Here is a 25,412-nt window from a genome sequence, read left to right on the forward strand (position 1 = left end):
ACTTAAGGCTGAGAACATACATCCTAATATTTTTACTGCTCATTGTCGCGGGACCAGCCTCCGGGAGAGCTCCACTGCATCTGAACAAGAGCATTTGGGAGTTGGATTTTATTGATATTTATTATGAGAGGAGGCTTGGTTCTTCTTTTTCTTACTTGACTATCCCGCGGCAATGGCTGGCCCTTGTATCTTTACGATAGTATCACCCGGGGATGGACTTATATCTGAGTGCGCGGAGGGCTCTAGAAGCGAGAACGGTACTTAGGGGAAATTGCTGGAGGGCGACGTGCTTTGTGGTGGCAAGCGGGATGGTCTACCGGGAAGGACTTTGACGAACTTATGATACCTAATGACGACGAGGAAGTGCGGAAAGCCTTGAAATTGCGGCCAATGAGACGGAGATTATATACCAGGCACCTTATATGGATGTTCAGAGCAAGCGCAGCGAGTCTAGAGATACCCCCCGTTCTTTTCTGATAATGAAATACATACCTAACTTATCATCTTAAGCCAAGTCTCGATCTTTTTCTCACGAGTGAATTTATATTTTCAATGAATACGCTAATTACCTACCTAGGGTAGGTAGCGTTGATGTTTTGATTTTCATGTCTATTCGATGAGTACCTCCTCTATATAAACCCCCCTAAACGCCTATGACGATGCAATCCTGAAGCCCATAGGTATCTTGCCTATGGCTAAGACACGGCGTTTGGGGTATATAGTATTGATACGCCGTGTATAATTGGGAATAATGATATGTATGCGAGCCCCATCCCTCCCTTTTTTTTTTTTTTACATGTTCTAAACCATCCGTTCACAACTACCTTCGTTTAATCTTTGCATATATCCGGACTCATTAGCGATCCTGACGGCTCCTGGCCGCGGGACACGTCCGTTTCCCTTTAATCCCAGCAAAATTCGTCAAGAATCAAACAGCCGATCTCCTCCTAAACAGGACCTCGGCGGTCATACTGGGGCCCTTAGTCATCATAAACATGTTCGGCGGGGGCCGGCCGTCGCCGTCGCGCAGCTTGATGTCGTAGCGCAGCAGGAGGTACGCGAGGACCATCTTGATCTCGCAGCCGGCGAAGAAGCGGCCGGGGCAGGCGTGCTTGCCCAGGCCGAAGTTCATCGCCGTGTCGCCGATGCTGGTGAACTGCCATCGGCCGTTCGCGTTCGGGGTGTGTTCGTCTGCTGCGGTGAAGGCTGCGGGTGAGGGGGAAGGGGAAGGGGATGAAGATGGCGATGGTGAATGCTGGTGTTGTCGGAGTTTCCAGAATCGTAACCCGTCGAAGACTTCCGGGTTTGGATAATACCGTGGGTCGACAGCGATACCGGCCATAGGTGCGAGAAGATTGGTGCCTGCTGGTAAATGTGTTCCATCCGATAGGTCGATCGGCTTTATGACTTTGCGGATGAAGGATGCTGGGTAGGTTAGAGGATGCAATATCAAATTGATTGATTTAAGGTGATACTTACTGACGTTTCCAGATAGTCGCTGAGACTCCTTGATGAAACTATCGAGTTTCTTCAGCTTGCCCATGCTATCCTTCCTCTCCCATGCTTCGTCGTCAAAGAATACCTCGCGCGCTTCTTCGCGAAGTATTTCCTGCATGTCCTGATGCACGGCCAGGTCATAGATGCAATCCGTCGTCAGGTTACTCGTCGTGTGGATTGATGCCGCACCTAAGAGTAGCTGTATCTTGCCCTGAATGTAGAAGTCGGTCTTCTGCTCTTCCGGTAAGGCATCCTGCAACCACTGGACAAAGTCATCGGGCTTATCGTACCCCGGCGTTTCTGCATCGCGGATACGTTCCTCGATAATAGGCGTAAGCATAGCCTGTGCCTTCTCCAAGTCTCTCCGTATCGTGCGCAGTTCGGATACCAGGTATTGCGCTATAGGTCGCATCCACGGTGGGAAGAACTGCAGCTTGGTGACGGCGATAAAGGCGATGATGGCAAAGTTGATGCTCACGTTCATCCATTCCTCTGTCCGGTTCAATCGAGGTCCGACGAAGACACGCCCACTTAGGCGGGCAATCGTTCGGACCATGAAAGGCTGTATCTTGAAGGGGGTCCATTCTATTATCTATCAGTTGACTAGTTGTTTCAAAGAGTGTCATCTGCGTGATCTACCTTGACACTCAGGGAATTCAGTGGCGACGATGTGTTCAAGCTCCTCCTTTAGCTGTGGTGCCATTCTAGCCAGCTGTCCTGTCATCTTGCACTTTAAGAGCAGAGATAACGTGTCAGCGTGCGAGCCCGCACAAAGATTGGTATACTCGCTTAGCATGGCCTACACATATACAGTCAACACTTCGATTTCCGTAAGACAGGTGTCCTTTGAAACTAACCTCCTCAACAGCCGTCCTCGCGCTCAAGGTATCCTCGGGGAGGCCCTTGAGCTCTCCAACCAGCGACGACGGGATGATAGTTCTCACACCCTCTGTCGACTTGATCTGGTACACAGTATCACGAAACTAGGTAGAAAGAATTTTAGGATTATGTAGAAATTGGTGACGATGGGAAGTTTTCATACCTTAAAATAGCTGTCCCTGATTAGAGTATCTGCACTAAACATCCATTTTAATCGGGATGTCTTGTAGAAAGGTGCCGAGACGCTGCATTTCTGCTTATCGGACTGAAATAACCAGATACAGAAGAGTACCGCGCTGATGGCTACATAGTAGCTTAAGCGACTCCCAGCTAAGGCTTGACTGGGGAATACATCTGCAACGGTAGTGAAATTGGTACGAGGAGTGGCATCCTCTATTATAGAAGGCATGCCTAAGAATGAGAAGGAAGAGGAGAGGTTGACGGGAGAAAGGAGGGGGGGTTAGGAAAAGGGGGAAAGGAACGATGTTATTATCCTTCTCAATTCGACCATGAGTGGTGTTGTCACGTTCGATGAAGTAGTCGTAGATGTAGTCGTAGAAGCCCAGCTTCAGTTGTGATATTATATGAACAGCAAGTAAATCATCAATTCGTAAACATGTATGTGTCGTGTGGGTTGGATAGTCGCTGTCCTTGCGCCGAATTAGATGTAAGTCGAATTTAAAGACCATAAATACTCGAAGTATACCGATGCGAACGAGGACTGGATTAAGATAAAAAAAAAGACAATAGAAAAAAAGAAGTTAATGGAATGAACGGAGGTATTATTCGGTCAACGAGCTACCTATATGAATGTTAGAACATGTCGACTGTGTGAACGAATGAATATATGAATGAAGAAAAAGAGAAGAAAAGCTAAGGGCTCATGACGCCAAAGGGGTCAACCTTGTTGCTGTTCTCGGTTTCCGAACCGGGACCCTGAAACGGGAGCTATAGTGAGGTATTGTACCAGGTAGGTAGGTGCTAAATTGAAGCAGGTCATGACCCCCGGAAGGTTCCATCTCCGGGGCCCTGGTCGACTCCAGTTCGCCGGGCTGGAGCACCTTTACCTTTAAGGTGTTTTACAGTTGGCTCCAGTTACGGCTTTTTACAAACGCCGGTAAATAGATTTACCTATCGTCCAAGATGAGTCTTAGGTAACAAGATCAAACTTTAAATACTTACTATACTTTAGGTACCTAAGGTATGTACCTCTCAACACCTTCTACTATGTAATTGAACTTGATTGACGCTAATAACATCTTTTCTTTCAACACCTCATTATATTAGTTACATGTTAAGCACTTACCTACCTCTGGAAAGGTTGTATTCGCTCGCAAGCTTTTCAATTCTAGTCTAGCCACCTGTTTCTTCAAGCAGGCTCCGTAACTTCTTGGCACGCGTCTCAGCGAGCAGATCCCCGACGAGGCCTTCTATCTGCCCGACTCGACGAGTCTGATCTTCATCCGTAAAACTCGGTCGTTTTGACTACCTATCCTTACCTATCCTACCTTTTGACTGGGCTACCCCTGTGAAGTCCGAGCGGCTGGTAGATCTGGGATCCGGCAAGCAATTCGGGTCAATTTATTCTAAAGTTAGGATTTGAATTTCTGGCAAGTATTCGCGACAGCTCGGTTCCCTACCATCTTATAAGGCAACTTCAACCATATGGATCTACTATGCTATGCGCCGAGACGGCCCCGTAGCCTCGGCATGTCTTCTTTAAAGCTTCGACGAGGCTTAATTTTTTTTAATCCACTTTTCCTAGGATGACATTGTCTCTTCAGTTAATCCTCAGTGATTTATTCATACCTTAGGTAAGAAGTAGTACGAGGCTATTCCCGAATACATCGACACTTACAATGATGGAGAACGCGTGCATATATAACGATTCTACTCACTCTGGATTGAACATATTCACAGAGGCTTTGGGCTAGGCTTACTATTACGCCACCGTGAGGCAATGCATCGGGTACACATGACTGGCTCTAGGCAGGCTACGAGAAATATATATGTTCTTATTCCCTTATCTTTTTTTTCTTCTTTTTTTCCTTTCTAGCGGTTTTACAATCGTCATCTTATCCCGAGTCTTGTTACTTTCAAGAACGTCATACGGCAAAGAATGGAAGCCCTCGTTGCCGTCGGACTCGCATCCAACGTCTTGCAATTCGTTGACTTCTCCGCTAAACTTATTTGCGTTTCGAATGAACTCCGAAACAACGCAGCCTCATCGGAAAATACAGACCATCAAGTAATTACGACACATCTGAAGATACTGGCTCAGAATATCAGCGATTCAGCCAAGGCAATTTCTCAATCTTCTACAACTGCAACACCTGAAGAAAAGGTACGAAACCTTTACGTGGCTATCATCAATTCCATCTTTCTGGGCTCAAGATTCTAACGATGAATAAACAATAAGGCTCTCCAACCGGTCGCTGATGAATGCTGCAAACTTGCCAACAGCCTCCTCCACCGCCTCGCGAAATGCAGCATTCAACAAGACCAGAACAAGAGCTGACCTCACCGTGCCAAGATATCTTTCAAAGCCATACGGAATAAGAAAGAGATAGAGGAGATATCTAACAGACTAGAGTTCTTCAGAAGTGCACTGACTCTCCATTATACCTTCCAGAGTAGACAAACACAACTACGCCAACTGGCACGACAGTCAACCACAGATGACGTCCAAACGATACTGGGAAGACTTGACAATCTTAAGGGGTCAATTGAAGGCTTAAAGTCTGACCTTGGAAGGACCGCGAATGGCCAACATTTGGAAGCATTAAACTCGATTAGAGAGACTCGAGATGAAAATATACTATTTCATACACAAGCAGCACAGCGGGCTACTGAGAATCATTCCTTGGTCTACGGAGAACTGGGGAGCCTACAATCGTCAATGAATGCTATGACCACAAACCTTCAGCACATCCAAATCCAACAATCGCAGACTTTGGAATCCCTTGCCCATGCTAAAGTAGAGAACTCGACGTTTTTTGCGACAGTAACCCAGCAACTTCCTTTAGAAAACGACTCCAGTACCCTAGCCAACGCATTCCAGCCCCTATTGGAGCAATACAAGGACGAATTTCTAGCAGGAGTTAAGAAGGAGTTCCGATCAGCGGCCCGGTCTGCGTGGGATGACATTCTTCGAGAAGCACCCGCCGCGATCGACAAAATGCAGCATCGCGGCAAGACGGCTCAACGAGTTTCCGAGCGTGTAGCGAACGAGGATGAAGAGACGACCGAAAGAGACCTACATACCCCCGATCGGTATAAGGCTACCTTAGCAGAACCGAGCCCATTGTCCCTTGAGAGGCCGATTCTTGGCCGGCTAGATAGGAAAAACGCAATGATGCTTTACGAGAATGAGTCGAAGTGGAAAACAAGACTGGGATCCCTGACGATTACCATACGAAATAGAGTCTATTTCAACGAAGTCGGGCCCCCGATAAAAAGTTACGAATTTGCAGCGAGATTTAACCTGTCATCAAGTTGGATGTCTACAGGCTTCTCGATGACGTACGAAAATAAAACCGATGCGAGGGGAAGCCCAGAATTCGGTCTTAAGTGGAAGACATACCGCGTTATTCCAAAAGACCACGAGGTATTCGAGGCGATAGGAGCCCACGACATCCGTACTGTTCAGAACATATTGGCGCAAAAGCTTGTTACACCTTCAGATAGAGGTTCGGATGGATGGCCGTTACTCATGGTAAGTTTAAATGTTCTAAACAGCTACGATATTTGAATGTGTACTTAACAAAGTTAGTGGGCCGTATTAGCAGGCAGTTTGGATATTTGTAAAGCACTGGTACAGAGTGGTGCAGATATCAACGCATGTAATAATGAGTAAGTGATATATTATAACTGATTGTCATTTTATTGCTCTAACATCCCTCACCCGTATCAGCAACGCGAATGCTCTAAGCATAGCATCTTCAATGGTTTTTTCAACCAAGAATACCCAAGGACAGGCGTTATTTCACTACTTGCTAGGCCTCTCTGGTATTGAAGATGAAGGCTTTCAGCTAGAGAAAAATATAATACTTTGGGCGCTACTTACCATGATGGTTAAAAGTAAAAGCTATGATAATGAAACATTCAAGAAGTGTCTTGAAGCCTGGCTGTCTTCCTTGCAGCTCTTAGATGTCGGCCATGATGCTCTTCCTGTGCCTTTCCTATTGCAGGTCGTATGGGTATTTTCTCTCGAAAATAGCTTTGGGCACAACACGGTGAATCGCATCATGTTATTTGATGTGATTTCCCAACAACGGATTGGTTTCACGTCCTCGATAGATCCTATGGATACGCTGAGTATGAGCTACATTTCGTGGCTAATGAAGTATAAAGTCTACGGAGTTCGAAAGCGCTCGCTTATAGCACAAGAGCCTTCGCAAAAAACATCAGTTCCTTATAGAGGCTTTTTTCTAAACGAAGACGTGGCCCCCAGCATTAAATTCGTTGACCACGTCATGTCAAAGAAAATCGCTCATTGCGCCGATTGTATTTTCGACATTAATGGTGACGGCGTTACGATATCAGACCGGTTCTATTCCAGAGAGTATCTACAAGATATATGGGAAGGGATACTAAAAGACTGTGGATTTGATGTTAGATGGGTATATCAAGAAGATGATAAACGAAAATTTGAACGTTTCGGAGAGAGCTCAACTCACGACATAAGTACCCAGCCGGATACTTCAGGCGTACTGCAGATGAGACGCCGACAAGGCTACGAGAGGACTGATGAGTGAGCGGGCTATGCCACGGGTATTTGGTCATGACTTTACGATATTCAGTTTCATATAATTTGCTAAATTGCGTATTGGCGACTATTCAGTATGTAGAATCATCCATTTCTCATCCTCTAAAATCGCGAAACACCAATATACATATAACACTCATCCTAGAAACCGCCAATGCTACAGGTAGCTGAGGTCAAGTCTCAGGAGCAAATAAGAGGTGAACCATAAAGTCCAAATTCCCACCACACCTAAACCAGTACCTATTTCTCAACAACGCAGATATGCCATGAACTCATTAACTCTTGTCAGATGTCTTATGAAGCTACCTTAGGTAGTTTTACACAATATAGCCTCCCTCGCTGTAATGATGCTCTCTTAAATAAAACGCCGTAATCTGAATCCCACCAACACTTCCTCTAAGCGGTTCCAAGTCTACCAACCTCAACCCCATTGCCCCCTTCTTTTCTGTTTTCTCCTGGCTCCGACCTTTCCCGCTTTACCGATGGAATAAGCAAGTACAAATGTATTTTCAGATATAACCTAACGCCCAATCCTCAATGTCAATCAACCGCGCTATACAATATTTGCACCAGCATTTCGCCCCGCCACGTCGTCCCCCGTCGGGCGGGGTTCGATAACGTCCGCCATCCGCGGCTCCTGCTCCTCGGCCGCCTCGGTGTCCGGCTTGACCTCGCCGTCGTCCACGACCACCCGGCCCATACCCACGATGTCGATCCAGCACCAGGCGTCCACGGTCTCGTTGCCGCTGCGATCCAAGATGGCCTTGTCGTCTTCGTCTTCGTCTTCATCGTCGTATTCGTCTTCGTCTTCTTCGGGACTTCTATCCCCCCCGACTTCCGCTCCGGGACTTCCATCTCCACTTTCGACTTCGGGCTCGTTTAAATCCAGACTATCCGTCGCATCACCATCACTATTACTATTGCTATTGCTATCAACAGCAGCCGCACTTCTTCTTCTTCTTCTTCTTCTCCTCCTCCTCCTCCTCCTACTCTCGCCTAATCCCCCTCTTAGATCCTTCCCCCCCTCCGCCCCGTCAACCAGATCCCCCACCCACGTGCGCGCGACGGGAACGCCGTTGGCCCGGAGGACCTGGAGGGCGGCGCGGCGGTTGAGCCGGAGGGCGCGCTCGGGGTTCTCGGAGCCGAAGACGCGGCGGGTCAGGCGCGGGAACAGGATGCCGAAGTCCGACTGCGAGAGGTGCGCCGAGCGCCGGACGAAGAAGAAGTAAGGCTCCGCGAGCTTGACGCCCGATGATCCCGACCCCGACGACGCACACGCGGTGACCTGGTTCTCGTAGAACGCCGTCGCTTGCACGGTGGGGGCCCCCGGGTCGGGAGATAGCACGCGCGCCGTCACGTGCAGGTGCTCCTTCCACTTGCAGAAGTCCTCTGATTCGATGGCGAGGATGGCGTTGCCGCCTGGAGGTGGCGAGGAAGAGGAGGGGTTTTTGGTGTCTGCGGCGTAGGCGGGAAGCGGGAGGTTGAAGAGGGGTTTTGTGGCGTTAGAAAGGAGGGGGAAACACCACATATCGAGGAGGATAGTAACGTTGCGCGGGGTGATCTGCTTGTAGATCGAAGACTCTCGGGACGGCACGTACAGAGGCTCCGACATGGCCTCGAGCTCGGGCCTACCGGCGTAAAAGACGGATTTGAGGAACTGCACGGTGGTCGAGGAGCCGAAGCTATGGCCCGCGAAGATGATGCTCCCGGGCTCGTGGACGTGCAATTTGTCGACGAACGGGGAAAGAGAAGGGGTACTCTTATTTAGGTTCGTCAGGGCCACGCCCTTGTCGATACCCAGTATGGCCTCGTGGATCAGTCCCATCTCCCACAGCCGGATCCGGAGCTGATCGTTACGCAGGGCATGGACCTCGTCCGTGGCGTCGTGCGCTATGCGGTTGTAGGGAACCGCGCGGTGCGTGTTGCGCACGAAGTACCGGTCTTGCTGCGAGGGGATGCGGATGTACGTCGCGACGGCGCTGCCGTCCCGGTGCTCGGGACATATCACCACAATGCCATGCGAAGCTAGCGAGCCTACTATCTGCGAATATGCGTTCCTAGTACCGCCTAGGCCGTGGGAAAAGATGGCCGTCGGCCACCGTTTGTTCGGAGTGTTGGGCTCGAGTACCGGCGCATTTTTAACGACAGGGATCGAAGTGTAGTGTAGATGTCTTGGGAAGAAGCTAGGTATTGGAGGGTTCTATATAAGCCTTTTGCCCGACAATTATTACAGTGTCATAGGTAGTCCCTTAGACTTACGAGATAGCTTCTGCTAGTAATGGATTTATCCCCAAGAATTGGATGTAAGCAGAAAGATGTTCGCGCTGTGGAGCCGGTAGCCAGGTTATACGCTTGCCCTGAGAGTCCGGATGCGCCGGATAGAATATTCTGAACTGTACCGTCTCTATATCGGCGGCATTACTCGGTGCCGGCGCCGGCGATTCAAGGTCTGAGACAGGGATCTCCACGTCGACTGTGCCGACCTTGTAGGGTCCGGTATACTCCGAGAAGCCCGGGATTGGATTCAATCGCCACAGGAGCGAGCTCCATTTGTCGGCTCTCGACGGATAGGCAGGCTGTGCCATGGATCGTCGCTAATGGCTCTCGGCCTAGGAAGTGAAAATAATATGTTAAAGTTACAAAATGTTAAGTACCGAGTTTGTAGGTGATAATGATATTTAATATGAATAAGCTATAATAGTGTAAATGACTGCTCCCGGCTCAAACACCCACAACAGAGGACTCGTAAGATAAAGCTACAATTCTCGAAATTTCGTCTGTCGAAGAGGCAACTTTGAAGATGGAAGGTTCGCCGGCGCTAGAGGTAAACTTGTATTAGTTGACCGGACAAAGCCTCGGCATTTCTATCCCAAGGTTACCACGCTTTAAGTACTTTGGAAACTTGTATAAGGAGAATGTATTTATTTACAGAAGTATATCATGAGAAAAAAACGTATGGTAAGATATATCAAGACAACTTCAAAAGATATATACAGGCAGAGGTAGTTAAGAGAGAAAAGAGTTGAGTACAGGAATTAAAAAGTTAAGATGTGTACCAAGTATAGGAGGTACCCATCATGAGTCAGCCAACGGCAGTCCACAATTCCTTAGCCTTTTCAGTTGCTTTTGCTAGCAACACGTCATCATTGAAGTCACAAGTTTCCCCTATCGGTACGAGAACAGATTATCTTCGAATTCATGCACCTGAATTATCGATTAGCAATTATACGACAGTCGCGTGGTTGATATGAAACTTCTCTAAAAATTAGACTTTGCTACGTGTACCAGGTAGGTACCTAGAATTAATTAGTATTAGGTGCCTACAGCCTACAGGTACCCTCCAAAACTAAACCACTGTCACGGGTTTGCAGGACCCTTAATTACATCATTCCGCATTCACCTGCAGTCTCCCCTGTCCTGGATAACAAAACCATTCCTGGGTTCCCGCAGGCTACATAGTACATACTATAGTACAAATTCCCCTGCGTCCCAGGCGCTAGCTAGGCAAAAACCACAGCGCCTAAATTTCTAGGCCTCATTTCTTCCAGAATCTACATAGTAAGCAATGAGGTATTTCAAACTGAACGGATAATCATTGTAGAAACCGTTACTTCACTGCCATTCGGCATCGACCTTCTCCCACTTGTCGAGGAATCCCTTGAAGAATTTGACGCCCAAACCAGGGTCTAAAGAACCGCATGTAGCACGGATAGAATGCATGCTAAGCTGCGCCATTCCAGCATCTGCGGCCTTGACGCCCATCGCACTACTCAACATAGGTCCAACTGTGCCACCGCTTCGGGAGTCATTTCGGATCTGGAAAACTTGCGGCGTGCAGTCGCTCAATTCAGCCACTCTGGTAAGAATGGCAGTCGATACCGAATCCGTAGTCATGTGGCCATTGCTGTCCGCAGCAATGGTAATTCCAACGTTGAGGCGAGGCGCATGTCCATCTAAGTAGCGGGATAGGAAATTGGGGTTTACGGCATGACTGACATCGGCAGACACGAGAAATGACTGCGCATAGGTCCGGCCTATAACGCCAGGTCCAAAAGCCTTGTCCTCTCCGCATAGCGACTCGACGGCCCTCTCAATTACAGACGGGAGGAAATTGCCCCTTGCGCCCTGGCGTAAGAGAGAACCAATCTCCTCGTCATCAAAGAGCGCAACCAGCTTTATAACACCGTCGTCATCGTTCGCCTCCGAAGCCAAGAGAGCTTGGAATGCTGCCCAGGAGCATAACTTGTCATCAATCCGACCAGCAAAGATGAACTCCTTATCTAATCCGCCCACGGTCGCGGGCTGGAGATCGAAGAGCTCTAATTCCCAATTCACAATTTGTGAATGGTCTTTAATGCCTAACTGTTGCGAAATTAACTGAACAAGCCTTGGTGGCTGGGTAGCAACAAAAGATCCGGCAGGACCTAAAGGCTCAACTGGTTTAGCATTCGAGGATGAGATATCAGAATTGTCAAGTCCAATAATGGGAACTGCTTCTGTCTCCTTGTTTTGTTGGCCTAGCATGCCCACACCAAAATGGGGAGCAAGTGTTGGTATGCGAGCAACTATGACAAATTAGTATCGAGGGTTACATATTTGATTCTGGAATACTTACTAGGCCAATCGAGTTGTACGAGTCGGCTCGAGGTCTTGCCAGACTCATCCCGCACGATAACTCGACCTCCGATGCTAAGATCTCGATCCCACCAAGTTTCATTCAGACCCCCAGCGTAGGGAGCGACGCCCAGTTGAACATATCCAGCCTTGGTCGGCTTGTTGCTGACAGGCTTTAGTTTCGCGGTTATAGCGTCGATATGACCTGCGATCATAGCTACACCATTGCCGGGTTTATATGCTTTTCCAACCGTGAATCCAATAATGGACGAGCCATTTCGAGTTACGAAATACTTGCCACCAGCTTTAAGCTTTCCAGACCAATCGTCCCGCGCAGGAAGCTTACAATCAACAATTAGCTTAACTAGGTATTTTTAAAATACTGATTAGATTGGGATACCAACCTCCTTATAGCCAAGAGCGTTCAACTTGTCCTTGAAATAGCCAACAGAATGAAATACTGTAGGATTCTCCCGAAGAAACTTGCAGAATGGCTCGGTAAAAGCCTCAGGTTTAGATGCCAGGATATTACACGCAGAACACTTCTGTGCATCGCTCTCAACTATGATATTGGTGCCGGCTCGCTTTTCTTTGGGTATGTTTCGTAGGCAAGAATCGCAAAGGGTGACGGATCCACGGCGAGCTAAGTCGCCGACGACGAATGCTTTCACAGCATCAGATATAGTAGACTCATTTTCGAATTCGGAAGGGTTAGCGAAGCTCGAGAACCGAGACGTGCTCAAAGTATTTGTTGCAGCTTCGCCCCGAAGAGAGAGGTTGGATGTGCGCTGGCACAGGAAGTCGGTTGTGTGTCGCGTCATGGTTACTTGTGGATTTTGAGATGAGTTCGAGCTCGTAGTCGCGTAAGTGAGAGAGATGAAGGAAAAGAAGAAGGAGAAGAAGAAGAAGAATGATTTTTTTCACTTAAGATGTTTATCCAGGAGAAAAGAGCGGTAAGTCAGCCTTGAAATGATTGAGAGACAGGAGGTTGGAACGGTGAAGTTGACAAGACCGAAGATGGCAACTACTGGGCAACCGACTTCGCCGCCGCTAAGAGATTACGACTAAGCATTCTCCCCGGACCCCATTACGTTAGGTACAATACAGTACTTCTTAGCGTAACCTTAACGTGCATTAGGCCCCACTCGGACTTTAACAATACGGGAAGAACATCATCCAAAGGGGTACCTAGGTACCTAATTCAGTAGGTAGAACAAGTTCCAGGTATACAACCACAGACTTGCACGAGACTCTCTCATTTGAGTACATAGTATGAACTTTAGGTACTCATACAAGGTGATATAAAATGCGCTCACTAACAATGTTGTTTTACGCTTCATCTTTTATTACCTTTTATTATGTATATTTCAAACTAATCTTTATCGACCTGAAGCTTTCTAAAACCCGCGCCCGAAGAATATAAACAATGTTATATCTTTAGCTACATCTCTTATAAGTCTTCGCAGCATCTTCAAATTATCATATTCGCCCCAAATCATTATCTTCAACAGCTACGTCTGGCCAGTTACGGCATAAGCGCATAGCTCTGGCTGACGCCATCATGGGCAGAAATTCAAGCCCGGGTGATGCATCTCACACCTCATCGTCAACTACGATGATGTTAGAACTGTTCCTCCTTCTACTCATTCCTGAGAGATTTTATTTGAACAATCCCTTGTCCTCTTCCAGATAATAAATCTAATTATCCTTCTATCCATGTTACTTTGGTCTCTCAATGGACGTCCTTATCTGTAGCGGACTAGCTGTCCTAGAACTACTTACGTTCCAATCCAGTTGGGAACTTGACAGTCCATCGATATTTAAGAGATTTTTTGGTCTTATTTTCATACAATACGCTTGCTTAAAGTTCCATCGCATCGTGATTTACCCGAACTTCTTCTCGACACTTAGACATTTACCAGGACCGAAGGTATTCTATTACAAACTAAACCCAGTTACTAGACCCTGGTATCTCTCTAACCATACGACTAGGATCACAATCTACTTCTCGGGCAGGAAGCTAAAAAGTTCAAAGCCGACGGCCCAGCCGCTGTTCAGCTACAATGGATGCGTACATGGCCAGACGCGCCGTTTATCAGGTACATCTCGTTTGCCGGCAAGGAGGTTCTACTAGCAAACAGCTTAGCCGCCCATAAAGCTGTTCTCCAGACTCACGTCTATGATTTCGTTAAGCCGCCCTTTTTCGCGCGGCTGGTCGGAGAGATCACAGGCGTAGGTCTGCTGTTCTCGGAAGGGGAGGCTCACAAGCGAGAACGAAGGTTGCTAGCGGGCCCGTTCTCAGTCCCCAGCATGAGAAAGCTTCTGCCTGTCTTTCGGACGAAAGCGAGAGCCCTTTCACATGTTTTCGAAGAGCTGCTCGCAGAGAAGCAATATGCTACTTTGGAAGGTATGGCTTTGATCAAAGGCTATTTTCATGATACATATAATATGATATTAATCGGTTCTCAGCGATCGAGACTTTTTCCAAGTCAACCATGGATACAATAGGGGTAACGGTGCTAGGGATCGAATTAGACACTATTTCCTCAATGTACCCTCTAGGTTTCCTGGAACTTTATAATCGCGTACTTCATCAAGGGTTCCTAGGTCAACTTATTTGGGTCATTAATGCATTCCTTCCTATCCGAAGCATCATTCCCCTAGAAGCAAATCGTAAATTCATCCAAACCACTGCCGATTTGAGAAAGATGCTACGGGAGATTATCCAGCAACGTACGACGGACCTCGCAAATGAAACCTTTAAAAGAGAAAATGGAGAATCTAGGGACCTTCTAACGTATATGTTGGAAGAAGCTGAACTACGAAGGCAGGAGACAGGGAAAGAGATTTGGTCTATAAACGACATAATTGGCCATGTAAGTCTCCCCCCCTGTTCCTGTGTTAGCTCAAAACTGACAATATTGCCTGTTACCAGCTTCTCAATTTCACATCTGCAGGTTTGTTCTCAGCCTATCTAATCCACATCATACTTCTAGCTTCCTAACACTGGTTTGTAACTCCTTAACCAGGTCATGAGAGTACGGCGACTACCTTAGCCTGGTCTCTCTACGTTCTCGCAACCCACCCTGCGATACAAGATCGGCTACGGTTGGAGATCACCTCTCTGTTAGAAACCGACCAAGAACCAGACTACGACTCGATTTCTGCTCTACCTTATCTGCACAATTTCGTTAGGGAAGTACTTCGTGTTTATCCTCCATGTAGGTTACCCCGTTTCCCAAAAAGGGTCACCATTTATTTCAGCTAAGGAAACCGTTCACTCAACTGACTGAACTTCAAAGCATATATGGCTCAGCGCGAAGCTACCCGGGACCTTGTAATAGAGGGCGTATCCATACCCAAAGGCACACAGATCGACTTAAACATCCCCCTGGTCCACCAGCACCCGCTAATCTGGGGTCCCGACGCCCCGCAATTTGACCCAGACCGTTGGGACCGATTATCGGGCGACGCAGCCACGCCATTCGCGTTCGAAGCCTTCCTCCAGGGCCCGCGAACTTGTCCCGGCCGTAACTTCGCCCTTGTTGAAGTTAAAACCTTTCTCGTCGAGTTAGTACCGCGATGGCACTTCCACGGCATCGAGCGGCGGGGCGGAGAGCTGTTGGCTTCGGGAGAAGAGCGTCTGGGTAAGGGTGTGAAATTGGCGAATCCGAGCTTAACTTATAGACCAGCTGACGAGTTGCTAGTTAGGTTTGGGCGTGTTAAGAAGCTGCATTAGGGGTGGGAGCGCGGGGTACAATCTTATACTTCTTATTAGCGCATCTACTTTTTGTTGCTTTAAGACAGATTAAAGCAAAGTCATGATTTGAGAGTATTTAATAATTAACTAAGCTATTACTTAAAGTTAATCAAGAAAATATAAGGTACGAAATTGGCTAGAGAAAAAGAAAGACGTAGTTGTACTTACTGCAACAACTGTATTGAGATCGTAAAAAAAGATTAAAAAATTAAAAAATTAAAAAATTAAAAAATTAAAAAATTAAAAAATTAAAAAATTAAAAAATTAAAAAATTAAAAAATTAAAAAATTAAAATCTTTGCAATGCTTATAAATTTTATGCATCACATTATAATATCTCAGGAGACTCACCCCTCCAAGTTTCGACGGCTCGGCCAGGGCCAGTAATTCTGCTCTTTAACTCATGGTCCTATCCGCTTCGGATGGCCTGTGTATTCTGGAGAACTAACTTAATGGTCGCTGTTCATGCTCTGAAGCTGAATCGAACCCGAGGTTTCTACGGCTGTTGTCTCAACTCTGTGAGTCTGGGATCTTTTTTCTGGCTCGGACTCAGCTGAATAATAATTCCATTTATTCGAACATCCCTCTTATAAGCTAAGAAATCGATTGTTCAACGATAGTGTACTTACATGTGTTGGTAGTTGACGATTGGAAGCCTACAATCAAGCGTATAACGCCACATAGGGTACCTTCTGTATCGACAACCAAAAATATAGTAGCAATACCCTCAACCATTACCAGAAGAAGGCGCCAAAAAAGAAGAAAAAAAAACATACAACACCAGGGATTCGCTGGTCGTCACCGACCCAACTACTGATCTGGCGGTATCTGGCTTGTCTCTGGGGGAGCAGACGGGACCCCGAATTTTCCAGATCCTATGGTCGTATGTGAAGGTTCGGTTTGTTGTAGCAGTATATGAAGTAGGTAAAAAGACTACGGTTTGAAGTCCACCTTAGGTAGGTACCCCTGGTTTAAGGGATAGGCCCTCTTTTGTCAAAAATAAACCTTCTATTTTCTCTAACCCACTAAGCCATCATAATATTCCATCTGCACTTCGCTTCCCTTCTAACTCAATGAAAGCTATATTTTGTCTTCTCCGAAAAAAAAAAAATAATGAATAATAAAAATAATAATAAAATCCAGGCTTCATATTAAAAATTACTTTATACGCTCTCCTCACTCGACTCAGGCTTAACCAGCCCCTCCGCACGGCGTGCCTCCATACGTTCATTAAGCATACTTCCCGTATCGTCCTCGTCGTCATCATCTTCTTCGCTCTGCATACCCCCTTCTTCCTCCGCCAGCCCGCCGCTCTCGTGCAAAGATGCTGTCTCCAATGGTCTCCGTCGCTTCTCGAAATCCTGTCTATGCGCGTCGGCCATGATGCCACGAATCGACCGGGCACGCAGCACCTCTGAGCGTCTGCGCCACCGTATCCCGCTCCCCTCCGCCTGTGTCTGCTCCTGCGCCGGCTTTTGCCCTTGTGCTTTAGTCTGCTCGCGGCCAATTGCCGCAGCACCTATCGTGCCTAGGTCGATTGCGCTAGCTGCAGCTTCATCGGTGACTAGCATAGGACCCTGTTCTAGACGCGTTGCCGTTTTCGCAATGCGGTTTTGGTCTTCTTCCTCGCTGCTAGGGCGCTCGATGAGGGGTTCGTGAGGCGGCAATGGATAGGGTAGAGGTACGTCGCGGCTGGCCTTGTACTGGGCGACGTTGCCGCAGTGCTCATTCTCGACACGGAATAAGGCCCACATGCCACGACGAGTGACTTCAGCCAATGCAACAAGAAACGAGACGATAGTACTGTGCTGCTTATTGTGCGTGAATATGGCATAGAAGATCCAGCCAAATCGTAGTATTGGATCAATCACCATGATAACGTAGTATAGCCACCGCCGCTTGAACCCCAGAATGTCACGCAGAAAGCGGTGTCGGGTGTCGGGTTGGAAGAAAGAAAAATCCATGAATAAGTCCCATATCGCTAGACATACGTGTAAGTATTGCTACTCCCCAAACAGCTTTGAAGAGGCGGGCTAGAACTATTCGACAACTTACAGGTATATATGCTATTCATAATTGAAAAAGTAACGAAGAGGCCGAGATTTGATTTTGTGGCGTTCATCCGGTACAGCGATAGAGTTACTGACGCCATAATTGTCATGCAGTACTTACCGCCATTGGCCAGATGCGGGAAGACGTTCTTGGTATCGCGGTAACGGCGAATACATTGCAGCGCACGCCAGATCGGTGGGAGAGCTGAAAAGAACCCTAACAGACGAGAATTGTTCGAATTGCATTGGACGGGGTTGTTCCAATGATGTGCGTAGAGACAAAAGAAGAGTTCAACATTCTGGTTTCTTAGTTAGCCCCTGCAATAAGTTACTAACCATTGACTATCATCACTTACCGCGGTAGCGTATGTAAGAGAGCAATACATGTCACCCAGGAAGAAGTCACGGAATTCAACGGGGTATAATCCTGCGAAGAATAATCGATACTAGAAAATAGTTAACGCGAGTTGAGTTTCCAGGGACGTGATACTTACGTGAGAATACATAAACCACTGGCGACTCTTGTGCCAAAAAATCGGTGCCGGAAGTAGGAGGATAAAGAGCGTAATAGCTATTAACATTACTGGGTAGTATAAATATAATTCTTCCGACCCGTACCTAGTAAAGTTGACCCAGAAGAATATACCAAAAAGCAAGAGGAAAAAGCTGGGGAAGCTGGATAGCTGTCTCCAATCAAGGCTGTTCCTCGTGTCAAATTCGAATATGAAAGGATAATTGATCTTATTAGTTGTCCACATGAAGCAGTCAAGGCAGAACAGGAACATCAAGAAGAGCATTAGAAAATAGCCACCGTATATCTGCATGAGGTAACTGGTCTGCTCTCGCAGAACTGGATCCGGATCGAATAAGAGTTGTGAACCGTACACGAGACCTTGGAGGGTAAATACAGCTCCGGTACCGATGAAGAGGCCATTCCTAAACGCGATCGCAGATTCATCTCCTGGCCGCCGGTTTAAGCGACGGAGCTTTCCCGAAGCGATCTTACGATTACCCTTTTCGAAATATCTCGCGTACAAGTCCTCGACCGCATGGATACAGTCATCCACTTTGGTGCTATTCACGAACCATGCCTTGTTGACTTTCTCATTCATATACCTATAAGGCGGACGAGCATTGACGGCCTTGTCGTACTTCTTGTTCAGTTTTCGAAAAGCAGTCCGGTTGAGTTGAGCGTAAGACTGCAGGAGTTCCAATCCTCGGTAAAACTCTTGTAACGCTAATTTTAACTTTCGTTTCGCTGTTCGATATGGTACCTCATGACTAGATGGTCTCTTCATATAGTCCCTGCGAGAGTCTGAATCCTTCGCACCAAGCACTGGGGTGAAGTGTAATCTTGAAAATGCCTTTGAATTGGCTCCGGGTTTGAATATTCGAGACTTAATTGGATCGACCCAACTGAGAGAATTATTGGTGCCGGACGAAACTCCTTTATTATCATGACTATTTCCATCCTCGCCCCTTTCTTTACGCCGTCTCAGCTCAGCTAATTCTTGCGTACGTCGATTTCGCATCTCGTGTAATTGTTCCCGAAGCACAGCTAGGCGTTGGCCGGCCTGATCTTCCTTTTGGCGATAGAATGTCTCCACCTTATCAAGTTCACTATCTAAGAAGTCGAAAAACTCCTTTTCACGCTGCCGAATCGTTTCAATCGCCTCCAAGCTAGCGCCGAACTTAAAGCTCTCAGTCTTATTGAGACGCTGGGTAAGATGTGGACCGGTTGAGAACATACGTCGCAGTTTGCCAGGAGACGCATCATGTTGGGGCATAGAACCTTGGCGGACATGAGAAGCTGATTGTGAAGGGCCTCTTGGCGCGGACATTCTGCGGTTTACAGGCTGTCGGCTGACGGACTTCTGAAGCGCGTCCGTAGGTCGAGATGGCGATTGCTCGATTGGGATCGCAGGGTCGCCCAATGCAGGATCTGGCAATTCGAACAAATTCCAACTCTCCATCGTTGGAGGTGGTGTAGACACGAAGCTGCCATATTGGCCCCCGTTTCCCGGCGACGTCGTCAAGGATTGACGTTCCGTCCGGGCGGGAATAGGCGTCGGTCGGGATGTCTGTCCTATGTGTTTGGGACTTCCTTGTAGAGACTCAATCTCATTCTCAACTACTGTCTCGGTGCCTCCAGTATGTTGACGAGAGAATCGTCCAGGTCGAGGGGTCACCTCGTGGGGTAAAGGCTCACCCTTTTTTCCCACACCTATTGGTGTTCCATGGGTCTTGTTTATTGCTCTTGAGATGGCTTTGATATGCTTCTTGCCAGCCTTATAATCTAAATATTTGTCTTTCCATTCTGGTTCTTTATGTTAGCACCCGGCGTCTACCTAGGTACTATCTCATTGATATAGTATGTCTATAAGGGTGCTTGGCTATAGCTATACTTATTTCGTACATTGTAAACTTACCTGGTACAAGATTTTGCTCGAGCTCTTTGGCAAACTTCATGACGTCAAGAGGATGAAGCAAGGATTTAAGCTTCAAAACCTTGGTAGATGATCTACTCTGCAACTTTTGACTTGCATGAACAAAGGAATTGAGAATTAAGGCGATCGATGTTGGAATATTTGGAGCATTATGGAATTATGGATGTACCGATATAGCCAATAAGGAATCGGAGTATGAAGGAAATATGTATTGTACGGAAGATGGGCCCCTGAGATGATGCGCACCGCCGTAGGAGAACTAGATCGACGAACGAAAGAAATAAAAAGGTCCGCCTAGTTTGTTTAAAAGCTGAAAAAAAAAGTTTCTGTTACTCCATCTAATAACGGGGTTGATAGGTATTATGGTACGGTACACAATAGTGTACACCGTTCTTCGGTGGGTCTCTTCTGTACCTGCCCAACCAGCCAACCCTAGGTGCTCAATGCTCATGCCTCCTCCATCTTAGGTCGAGATTTCCGTTTAAGGACCAGCGCGAGCCACTCTGCCACTATAATCTTCCGCGCTGTGGTCCACCGTCCGGCAACCCCTTTAGCGCGTCCCCACGTTCAAGCGGATACATCTTATGCTAGATACCTTATGCTAGGTAGCTAGGTACAATGCATACAGTTAGGTACTTCTTTTAATAATAAGTCCAATTCGGCTTATTATGGTGCAGATCTAACACGGATAATAAATTCATAGGGATGAGATGCAGTTAGTATGCTGGTATTTCTAATGACGTTTTTCTTTGATCACATTTGAAAAAGGCTTGCGCCTTGCGCTCTTCTCGCCACGGTTATCTCCGGTTTATATCAGGCGGGTGTCCGAGTCGGGTTGTATTTATTTTGTATAATGTTGACGTGAACTCTTATTTGAATAAGCACATTTTATAGAGCTGAAGTGACACCTTTAATCGACCTCGTCTTAGGTAATTTTAGAAAATAAATAGCCGTTCGCACTTATACACTGTGCTTCAGTGTGAAGTACATTAGAGGTACTTATAAAGAAAATGCGATGCCGTAGAAGAGGTACAATACTGTTAGTTGTAGAAATTATAGGACTCACCAGCCAGTCGGAACAGGGCTAATAAGCTTATTTCATCAGTGGGCCCCCAATTCTTTTCGCTATTGGCTGGTTCTTTCTTCATCACCATTGAGACCACTGTGTCTTTCACCGAGGTCGACGCTATTGAGTGCATTTAAGTTGGCGCTATTATATTAGGTTAGGTACCTAGGTAGTTGTATGTAATAAGTACCTAAACTCTATATACATACCTCCTAGTAGTGCATCTTATGCGCTGCTCTTGGATCGTTTAAATATTGACTTATAAGTTACTAAGATACTAAGATATACCAAGATATAATGGCGTCGTCGACAGCGGGGATAACCCCTCGCCTTGTCATGTACTACCAAACTATCCACGACTCTAACGGCAACCACATCTCAATATTACCTTTAATTACGCAGCCCGACATATCGATTACACATCTAATCGTAGCTGCCATTCACATCAACGAGGATCCAAATGGCTTAACACTCAATGATCACCCCCCTTCAGACCCGCGGTTTATTACCATGTGGGCGGAGATGCGCATCGCCCAAGCCAGCGACATCAAGGTTCTCGGCATGTTGGGAGGAGCAGCTAAGGGCTCTTATACTCGGCTAGACCAAGACCAGGCCGCCTTTGAGAAATACTACGGGCCCCTTTACGATCTCATCCGGCAAAGGGATCTCAACGGCCTGGACTTGGACGTCGAAGAGCAGATGTCGCTAGGGGGGATCGTGCGTCTTATCGATAGACTCAGAGCAGACTTCGGCCCTGACTTTATCATCACTCTGGCGCCCGTCGCCGCGGCTCTTCTCGATCCGAGACGTAATCTCAGCGGCTTCGACTACGAAGCCCTGGAGGTAATGCGCGGCAAACAGATCGCGTGGTACAATACTCAGTTCTACTGCGGGTGGGGCGACGCCAGCACTCCCGTCATGTATGAGATGTGTATCGCAAGAGGTTGGCCGCCGGAAAAAGTTGTCGTTGGTCTAGTTACGACGCCAGAAAACGGACCAGGTTGGGTACCTTTCGACGTATTAGGTCCGACATTAGCAGTCCTACAACGCCAGTTCTCTAAATTTGGAGGCGTCATGGGGTGGGAGTATTTCAACGGGTTACCCGGAGGCAAAGAAAAACCTTGGGAATGGGCGCAGCGCATAACGAAACTATTAGGGGGTAGTCGGGCTCGGGATGCAGGGACAACAAACGTGAAAAGGACTCCGGACAACGGGACTATCGAGATAGATCCGGACGTCAGTAATGGTCCAAATCCGCAGATACCTCAGACTTTTGAGTATTATTCTGACGGGTTGGACGAGGATGACAACTAAGCTGGTCTTGGTGAGTGAGTCACCGTATGTGCGTCAAGATCATACTTCTTGGTGTTTTCTTGTGCTCTCAAATTTTTGTATTGACTGTACAGAACGTCAGGGAGAACATTCGTAAGATCTAAGTCAATGATTGCAACGTTATCTAGGCGTGGGAACATGAATAAAAGGTTTTAACATTTGGTCTATTTTCACAACGTCTACCTACAGTTATCATAATCTGGCACGGTCATCTTGGAACTTGAATGGTACCTGTATGTCCTAAAAAGCGTTTACGAGACAAATTCACGCGATAGGGAAATTTGGTAGTACTTCTGATTGGATGAATTGTACAACCAGACGACGTCTGAATTTCCCTACTGAATATCAATGTGTGACACCTCTACCTATCTTAAGCAAGAATACAGCAAACATTTGGTCAAGTGTTGATAAATATTTCTCCTATCTTCTGAAGAACCCCTTTTTATAACCCAACATAAGCATCATCAATCTTCCATCCGGATGCAACTACTGCTTCTCCGAGAGAACTTCTAGCGCTTCCCGAACCAACATATCCAACTAGGCGAAGCTTATCATATCCCATATGGAGGAAACTGTGAGACTCTCAAGGGTGAGGGCCCATACCATCAAAGAACAAGAACCCATGAAGACCCAAAGGACCCGCCCATCTTTCCGATCTGAGCGACTGAGGAAGCACAGAACCGAGCAGATGGTCGAGGCGGTGGCAGATATAAGACAGTGGAGACGGGACCATCTCAAACTCCACAAAAGTCCCAGAGATTTAAAGAAGAAAGTAGAAGAACGCCTTGATATTTTCCACAGTCGTGTCCCCCCGCTAAACACCAGCAAGGAGACGACGGCAAGTATCACCAGTAGCGAGAATGAACCTCCAGGCAGTCCGCGAAGGAAAGCTCATACCGGAGATTGGCGTCCGAGACTGTCGGAAAAGGGTAAAGGGATGGTGAGGAATCTTTCGTGGCCTGTTATAAAGGAGGGCCTTAAACCAAGGCAGAAAGATCCTCTCCACCAGTGGATGGTTGATCACTCTGGGGGTACGATTAAGTCTACCAGATATTAATAGGATACTATGAGTTAATGAAACAAGTAAATTTATCTTCTCATGTCAGCAATAAGACGAGTAGGTGCTCTTTCAGCTACTTAGAAGCAATCGGTCGATTGCAAGAGGGCACTCACTCCCTTTTTTCCTCCAAAAGGATATAGGTCACATACCAGTATTCAAATCCTTGCCTCCTACTACGCCCGCAATAATTAAGGCTTGCTACATTCCCAAACGATATCAGCCTGTCGAAAATTAAAGGCAGCGAGACGCAAGGCAAAATAGTACACATAGTGAACGATTTTAAGCATAGATATAAGTCACTAAATTATCAAATCTCTTCTTGGCCTTGTCATTAGCATTACCTTCTTTATTCACTGGTCTTTCTCGCCTATCAAACTTCGCTCATAATTCCCAAGTAGTATCCAAGTACTCCGCAGCTTCTTTGCTCAGGTATCGTTGAGTATACACTTTCGAAAGAAACTATGAAGGCCGACTGAGTTCTCGCTGCGAATCAGAGGCGTTTAAGAAGATGCACTGGGCCGATCAAAGTGTCTCTCGAGTACGGTTGAGCATAATGCCCATTGGGTAATAGCCCAAAATTTAGTATGATAACAGTAGGTTGGAGTGGAAATTATAGGGTTAGATAAGAAATTTAATTGAATTAGACCCTTAAGGGATGTTTACTTAAATGAAAAATTTTTCGGTTAAAATATTTTACATTGTTTTACTTTGTAGCAACCACAGGTAAGTGATTTTTGAATATTATTTACTTAAAAACCTTATTTCACAACTACGCTTCATATTTCCAGTTTTACAATTTATAGTACTAAAGAAAACTAATTTTACTCATTAATATGATACTAAAAAATTTCGTTAAGATACTCAATATACCAGCCGTCTGCAACTCACAGGATGGAAGATCTGTTCGTACAAGCTTGATCAAGGACTGACAGCCTTATACAGATTCAAACAAACTAATATAAACGATGCCTCCTTCATACAAGCCACTTGGGTACTGGAAGTGGCTAGGGGAACCGATTATCACATTACCAGACGAGCCGGTTGATCCCCAAAACGCCAAAGAGATCACATCGTTTGCGCTTGAGCAACTTCGTCAAAGCAAGCAAGCATAATGACGTACGAACCATAATTGAGAATACCCCCGTACGTATTGCCTGGTAACAAGCGCTAAGACATTGTACTAATTTACTTGTCAGGAAATTCAGCGTCTGATTGAGCCAAAAGCGATTAGACAAAAGGGCGAGGTTGTTTACCCCGAGATTGAATTAGGCCGCCAGCAACAGATGTCGGCTATCGCAGCGCTTCTTACGGTAGAAGCAACTAACACGACCCCGTGCAATCAATGCGTACATGTGAAGTCGCGTGGTCCATGCAAGGAATGTGTTGCAGGACCTCCTACGCTATTCTCAGGGGCTTGTACGAATTGCCAGTACTCTAGTACAGCTTCCCATTGCTCGTTCTACAAACGTATGTACTTGCACGATATCATACGAGTTTATACCATATTAATGTTGTCAATAGCAAACAAACGCGGTAAAAAGAGAGCCCGAACAGCAGAATCTGAGGAGAGAGAGAGTTCAGGCGGGTTTGTACTGGACAGAGAAACGCTTGACGCCCTTACCACCGCAGAGCTTGAGGAGTATAAGACCATGATCATCAAGGAAATAAACCGCCGTCGGCTTGCACGTATTCCTACAAGCCGTACAAGGATGTGATATGGCTTTTACAGGCGTAGAATAATATTGTATAATTAGTAGAAGTCAGTAAGGGAGGTTATTGAACTTGAAAAAGGTTGGTTGGATTGATATAATAAAAGAATAGGGGGTAGAAATCATTAAGTACCTCTTTTAAGTTCCCACGAAGTATATCAATTCTACTTCTTTTGAGTGATAGGTACCCAACTCGCTCAACGGGCATGTCAACAACTAGATATTAGTCG

The 25,412-nt window shown here is 46.6% G+C and overlaps 9 protein-coding genes across 9 annotated transcripts; 4 read left to right on the forward strand and 5 right to left on the reverse strand.

Moving 5' to 3' along the window:
• Positions 1-928: 928 nt before the first annotated feature.
• F4812DRAFT_457416 (ent-kaurene oxidase) lies at positions 929-2,785 on the reverse strand (the record flags this gene model as incomplete). The annotated part of the gene is made up of 5 exons (XM_047937163.1): positions 929-1,425; positions 1,480-2,082; positions 2,137-2,296; positions 2,355-2,480; positions 2,540-2,785. The coding sequence occupies 5 exons, from the start codon at positions 2,783-2,785 to the stop codon at positions 929-931; spliced, it is 1,632 nt and encodes a 543-aa protein (XP_047792332.1).
• A 2,300-nt stretch (positions 2,786-5,085) lies between these two features.
• Positions 5,086-6,348, forward strand: F4812DRAFT_310340 (uncharacterized protein). The gene is made up of 2 exons (XM_047931333.1): positions 5,086-6,091; positions 6,149-6,348. The coding sequence occupies exons 1-2, from the start codon at positions 5,276-5,278 to the stop codon at positions 6,230-6,232; spliced, it is 900 nt and encodes a 299-aa protein (XP_047792333.1). The 5' UTR covers positions 5,086-5,275; the 3' UTR covers positions 6,233-6,348.
• A 1,067-nt stretch (positions 6,349-7,415) lies between these two features.
• On the reverse strand, positions 7,416-9,975 carry F4812DRAFT_310189 (phospholipase A2). Its single transcript, XM_047931332.1, has 2 exons — positions 9,404-9,975; positions 7,416-9,327 (listed from the first exon to the last, which is right to left on the reverse strand). The coding sequence occupies exons 1-2, from the start codon at positions 9,727-9,729 to the stop codon at positions 7,698-7,700; spliced, it is 1,956 nt and encodes a 651-aa protein (XP_047792334.1). The 5' UTR covers positions 9,730-9,975; the 3' UTR covers positions 7,416-7,697.
• Positions 9,976-10,575: 600 nt separating this feature from the next.
• F4812DRAFT_310140 (aminopeptidase I zinc metalloprotease-domain-containing protein) lies at positions 10,576-13,036 on the reverse strand. The gene is made up of 3 exons (XM_047931330.1): positions 12,163-13,036; positions 11,760-12,099; positions 10,576-11,709 (listed from the first exon to the last, which is right to left on the reverse strand). The coding sequence occupies exons 1-3, from the start codon at positions 12,577-12,579 to the stop codon at positions 10,757-10,759; spliced, it is 1,710 nt and encodes a 569-aa protein (XP_047792335.1). The 5' UTR covers positions 12,580-13,036; the 3' UTR covers positions 10,576-10,756.
• Positions 13,037-13,493: 457 nt separating this feature from the next.
• On the forward strand, positions 13,494-15,646 carry F4812DRAFT_470012 (cytochrome P450; the record flags this gene model as incomplete). The annotated part of the gene is made up of 6 exons (XM_047938931.1): positions 13,494-13,688; positions 13,751-14,165; positions 14,228-14,634; positions 14,694-14,715; positions 14,788-14,979; positions 15,061-15,646. The coding sequence occupies 6 exons, from the start codon at positions 13,494-13,496 to the stop codon at positions 15,495-15,497; spliced, it is 1,668 nt and encodes a 555-aa protein (XP_047792336.1). The 3' UTR covers positions 15,498-15,646.
• A 705-nt stretch (positions 15,647-16,351) lies between these two features.
• On the reverse strand, positions 16,352-17,595 carry F4812DRAFT_421235 (EXS-domain-containing protein). The gene has a single exon (XM_047933528.1). The coding sequence runs from the start codon at positions 17,479-17,481 to the stop codon at positions 16,681-16,683; it is 801 nt and encodes a 266-aa protein (XP_047792337.1). The 5' UTR covers positions 17,482-17,595; the 3' UTR covers positions 16,352-16,680.
• Positions 17,596-17,748: 153 nt separating this feature from the next.
• On the reverse strand, positions 17,749-19,914 carry F4812DRAFT_310176 (SPX domain-containing protein). Its single transcript, XM_047931331.1, has one exon. It carries the CDS (start codon positions 19,539-19,541, stop codon positions 18,015-18,017), a length of 1,527 nt encoding a protein of 508 aa, XP_047792338.1. The 5' UTR covers positions 19,542-19,914; the 3' UTR covers positions 17,749-18,014.
• A 1,275-nt stretch (positions 19,915-21,189) lies between these two features.
• Positions 21,190-22,825, forward strand: F4812DRAFT_421244 (glycoside hydrolase family 18 protein). Its single transcript, XM_047933529.1, has 2 exons — positions 21,190-22,423; positions 22,496-22,825. The coding sequence occupies exon 1, from the start codon at positions 21,379-21,381 to the stop codon at positions 22,393-22,395; it is 1,017 nt and encodes a 338-aa protein (XP_047792339.1). The 5' UTR covers positions 21,190-21,378; the 3' UTR covers positions 22,396-22,423; positions 22,496-22,825.
• A 150-nt stretch (positions 22,826-22,975) lies between these two features.
• On the forward strand, positions 22,976-25,188 carry F4812DRAFT_457423 (uncharacterized protein; the record flags this gene model as incomplete). Its single annotated transcript, XM_047937164.1, has 3 exons — positions 22,976-23,353; positions 24,670-24,940; positions 24,995-25,188. 3 exons carry the CDS (start codon positions 22,976-22,978, stop codon positions 25,186-25,188), a joined length of 843 nt encoding a protein of 280 aa, XP_047792340.1.
• Positions 25,189-25,412: the final 224 nt, after the last annotated feature.

The sequence above is a fragment of the Daldinia caldariorum genome, assembly GCF_022478825.1.
Source record: "Daldinia caldariorum strain CBS 122874 unplaced genomic scaffold F4812scaffold_4, whole genome shotgun sequence".
NCBI classification, from domain to species: Eukaryota; Fungi; Ascomycota; class Sordariomycetes; order Xylariales; family Hypoxylaceae; genus Daldinia; species Daldinia caldariorum.

Excerpts from the sequence above, each read along its gene's own strand:
- F4812DRAFT_310340 (XM_047931333.1), top strand. The coding sequence starts at position 5,276 with ATGAATGCTATGACCACAAACCTTCAGCACATCCAAATCCAACAATCG. Across the intron at positions 6,092-6,148 it reads ATGGATGGCCGTTACTCATG|TGGGCCGTATTAGCAGGCAG; the intron begins GTAAGTTTAAAT and ends TAACAAAGTTAG.
- F4812DRAFT_310189 (XM_047931332.1), bottom strand. The coding sequence starts at position 9,729 with ATGGCACAGCCTGCCTATCCGTCGAGAGCCGACAAATGGAGCTCGCTC. Across the intron at positions 9,328-9,403 it reads TTACTAGCAGAAGCTATCTC|CTTCTTCCCAAGACATCTAC; the intron begins GTAAGTCTAAGG and ends TCCAATACCTAG.
- F4812DRAFT_310140 (XM_047931330.1), bottom strand. The coding sequence starts at position 12,579 with ATGACGCGACACACAACCGACTTCCTGTGCCAGCGCACATCCAACCTC. Across the intron at positions 12,100-12,162 it reads ACGCTCTTGGCTATAAGGAG|CTTCCTGCGCGGGACGATTG; the intron begins GTTGGTATCCCA and ends GTTGATTGTAAG. Across the intron at positions 11,710-11,759 it reads CGTACAACTCGATTGGCCTA|TTGCTCGCATACCAACACTT; the intron begins GTAAGTATTCCA and ends AATTTGTCATAG.
- F4812DRAFT_421235 (XM_047933528.1), bottom strand. The coding sequence starts at position 17,481 with ATGGATTTTTCTTTCTTCCAACCCGACACCCGACACCGCTTTCTGCGT.
- F4812DRAFT_310176 (XM_047931331.1), bottom strand. The coding sequence starts at position 19,541 with ATGGAGAGTTGGAATTTGTTCGAATTGCCAGATCCTGCATTGGGCGAC.
- F4812DRAFT_421244 (XM_047933529.1), top strand. The coding sequence starts at position 21,379 with ATGGCGTCGTCGACAGCGGGGATAACCCCTCGCCTTGTCATGTACTAC.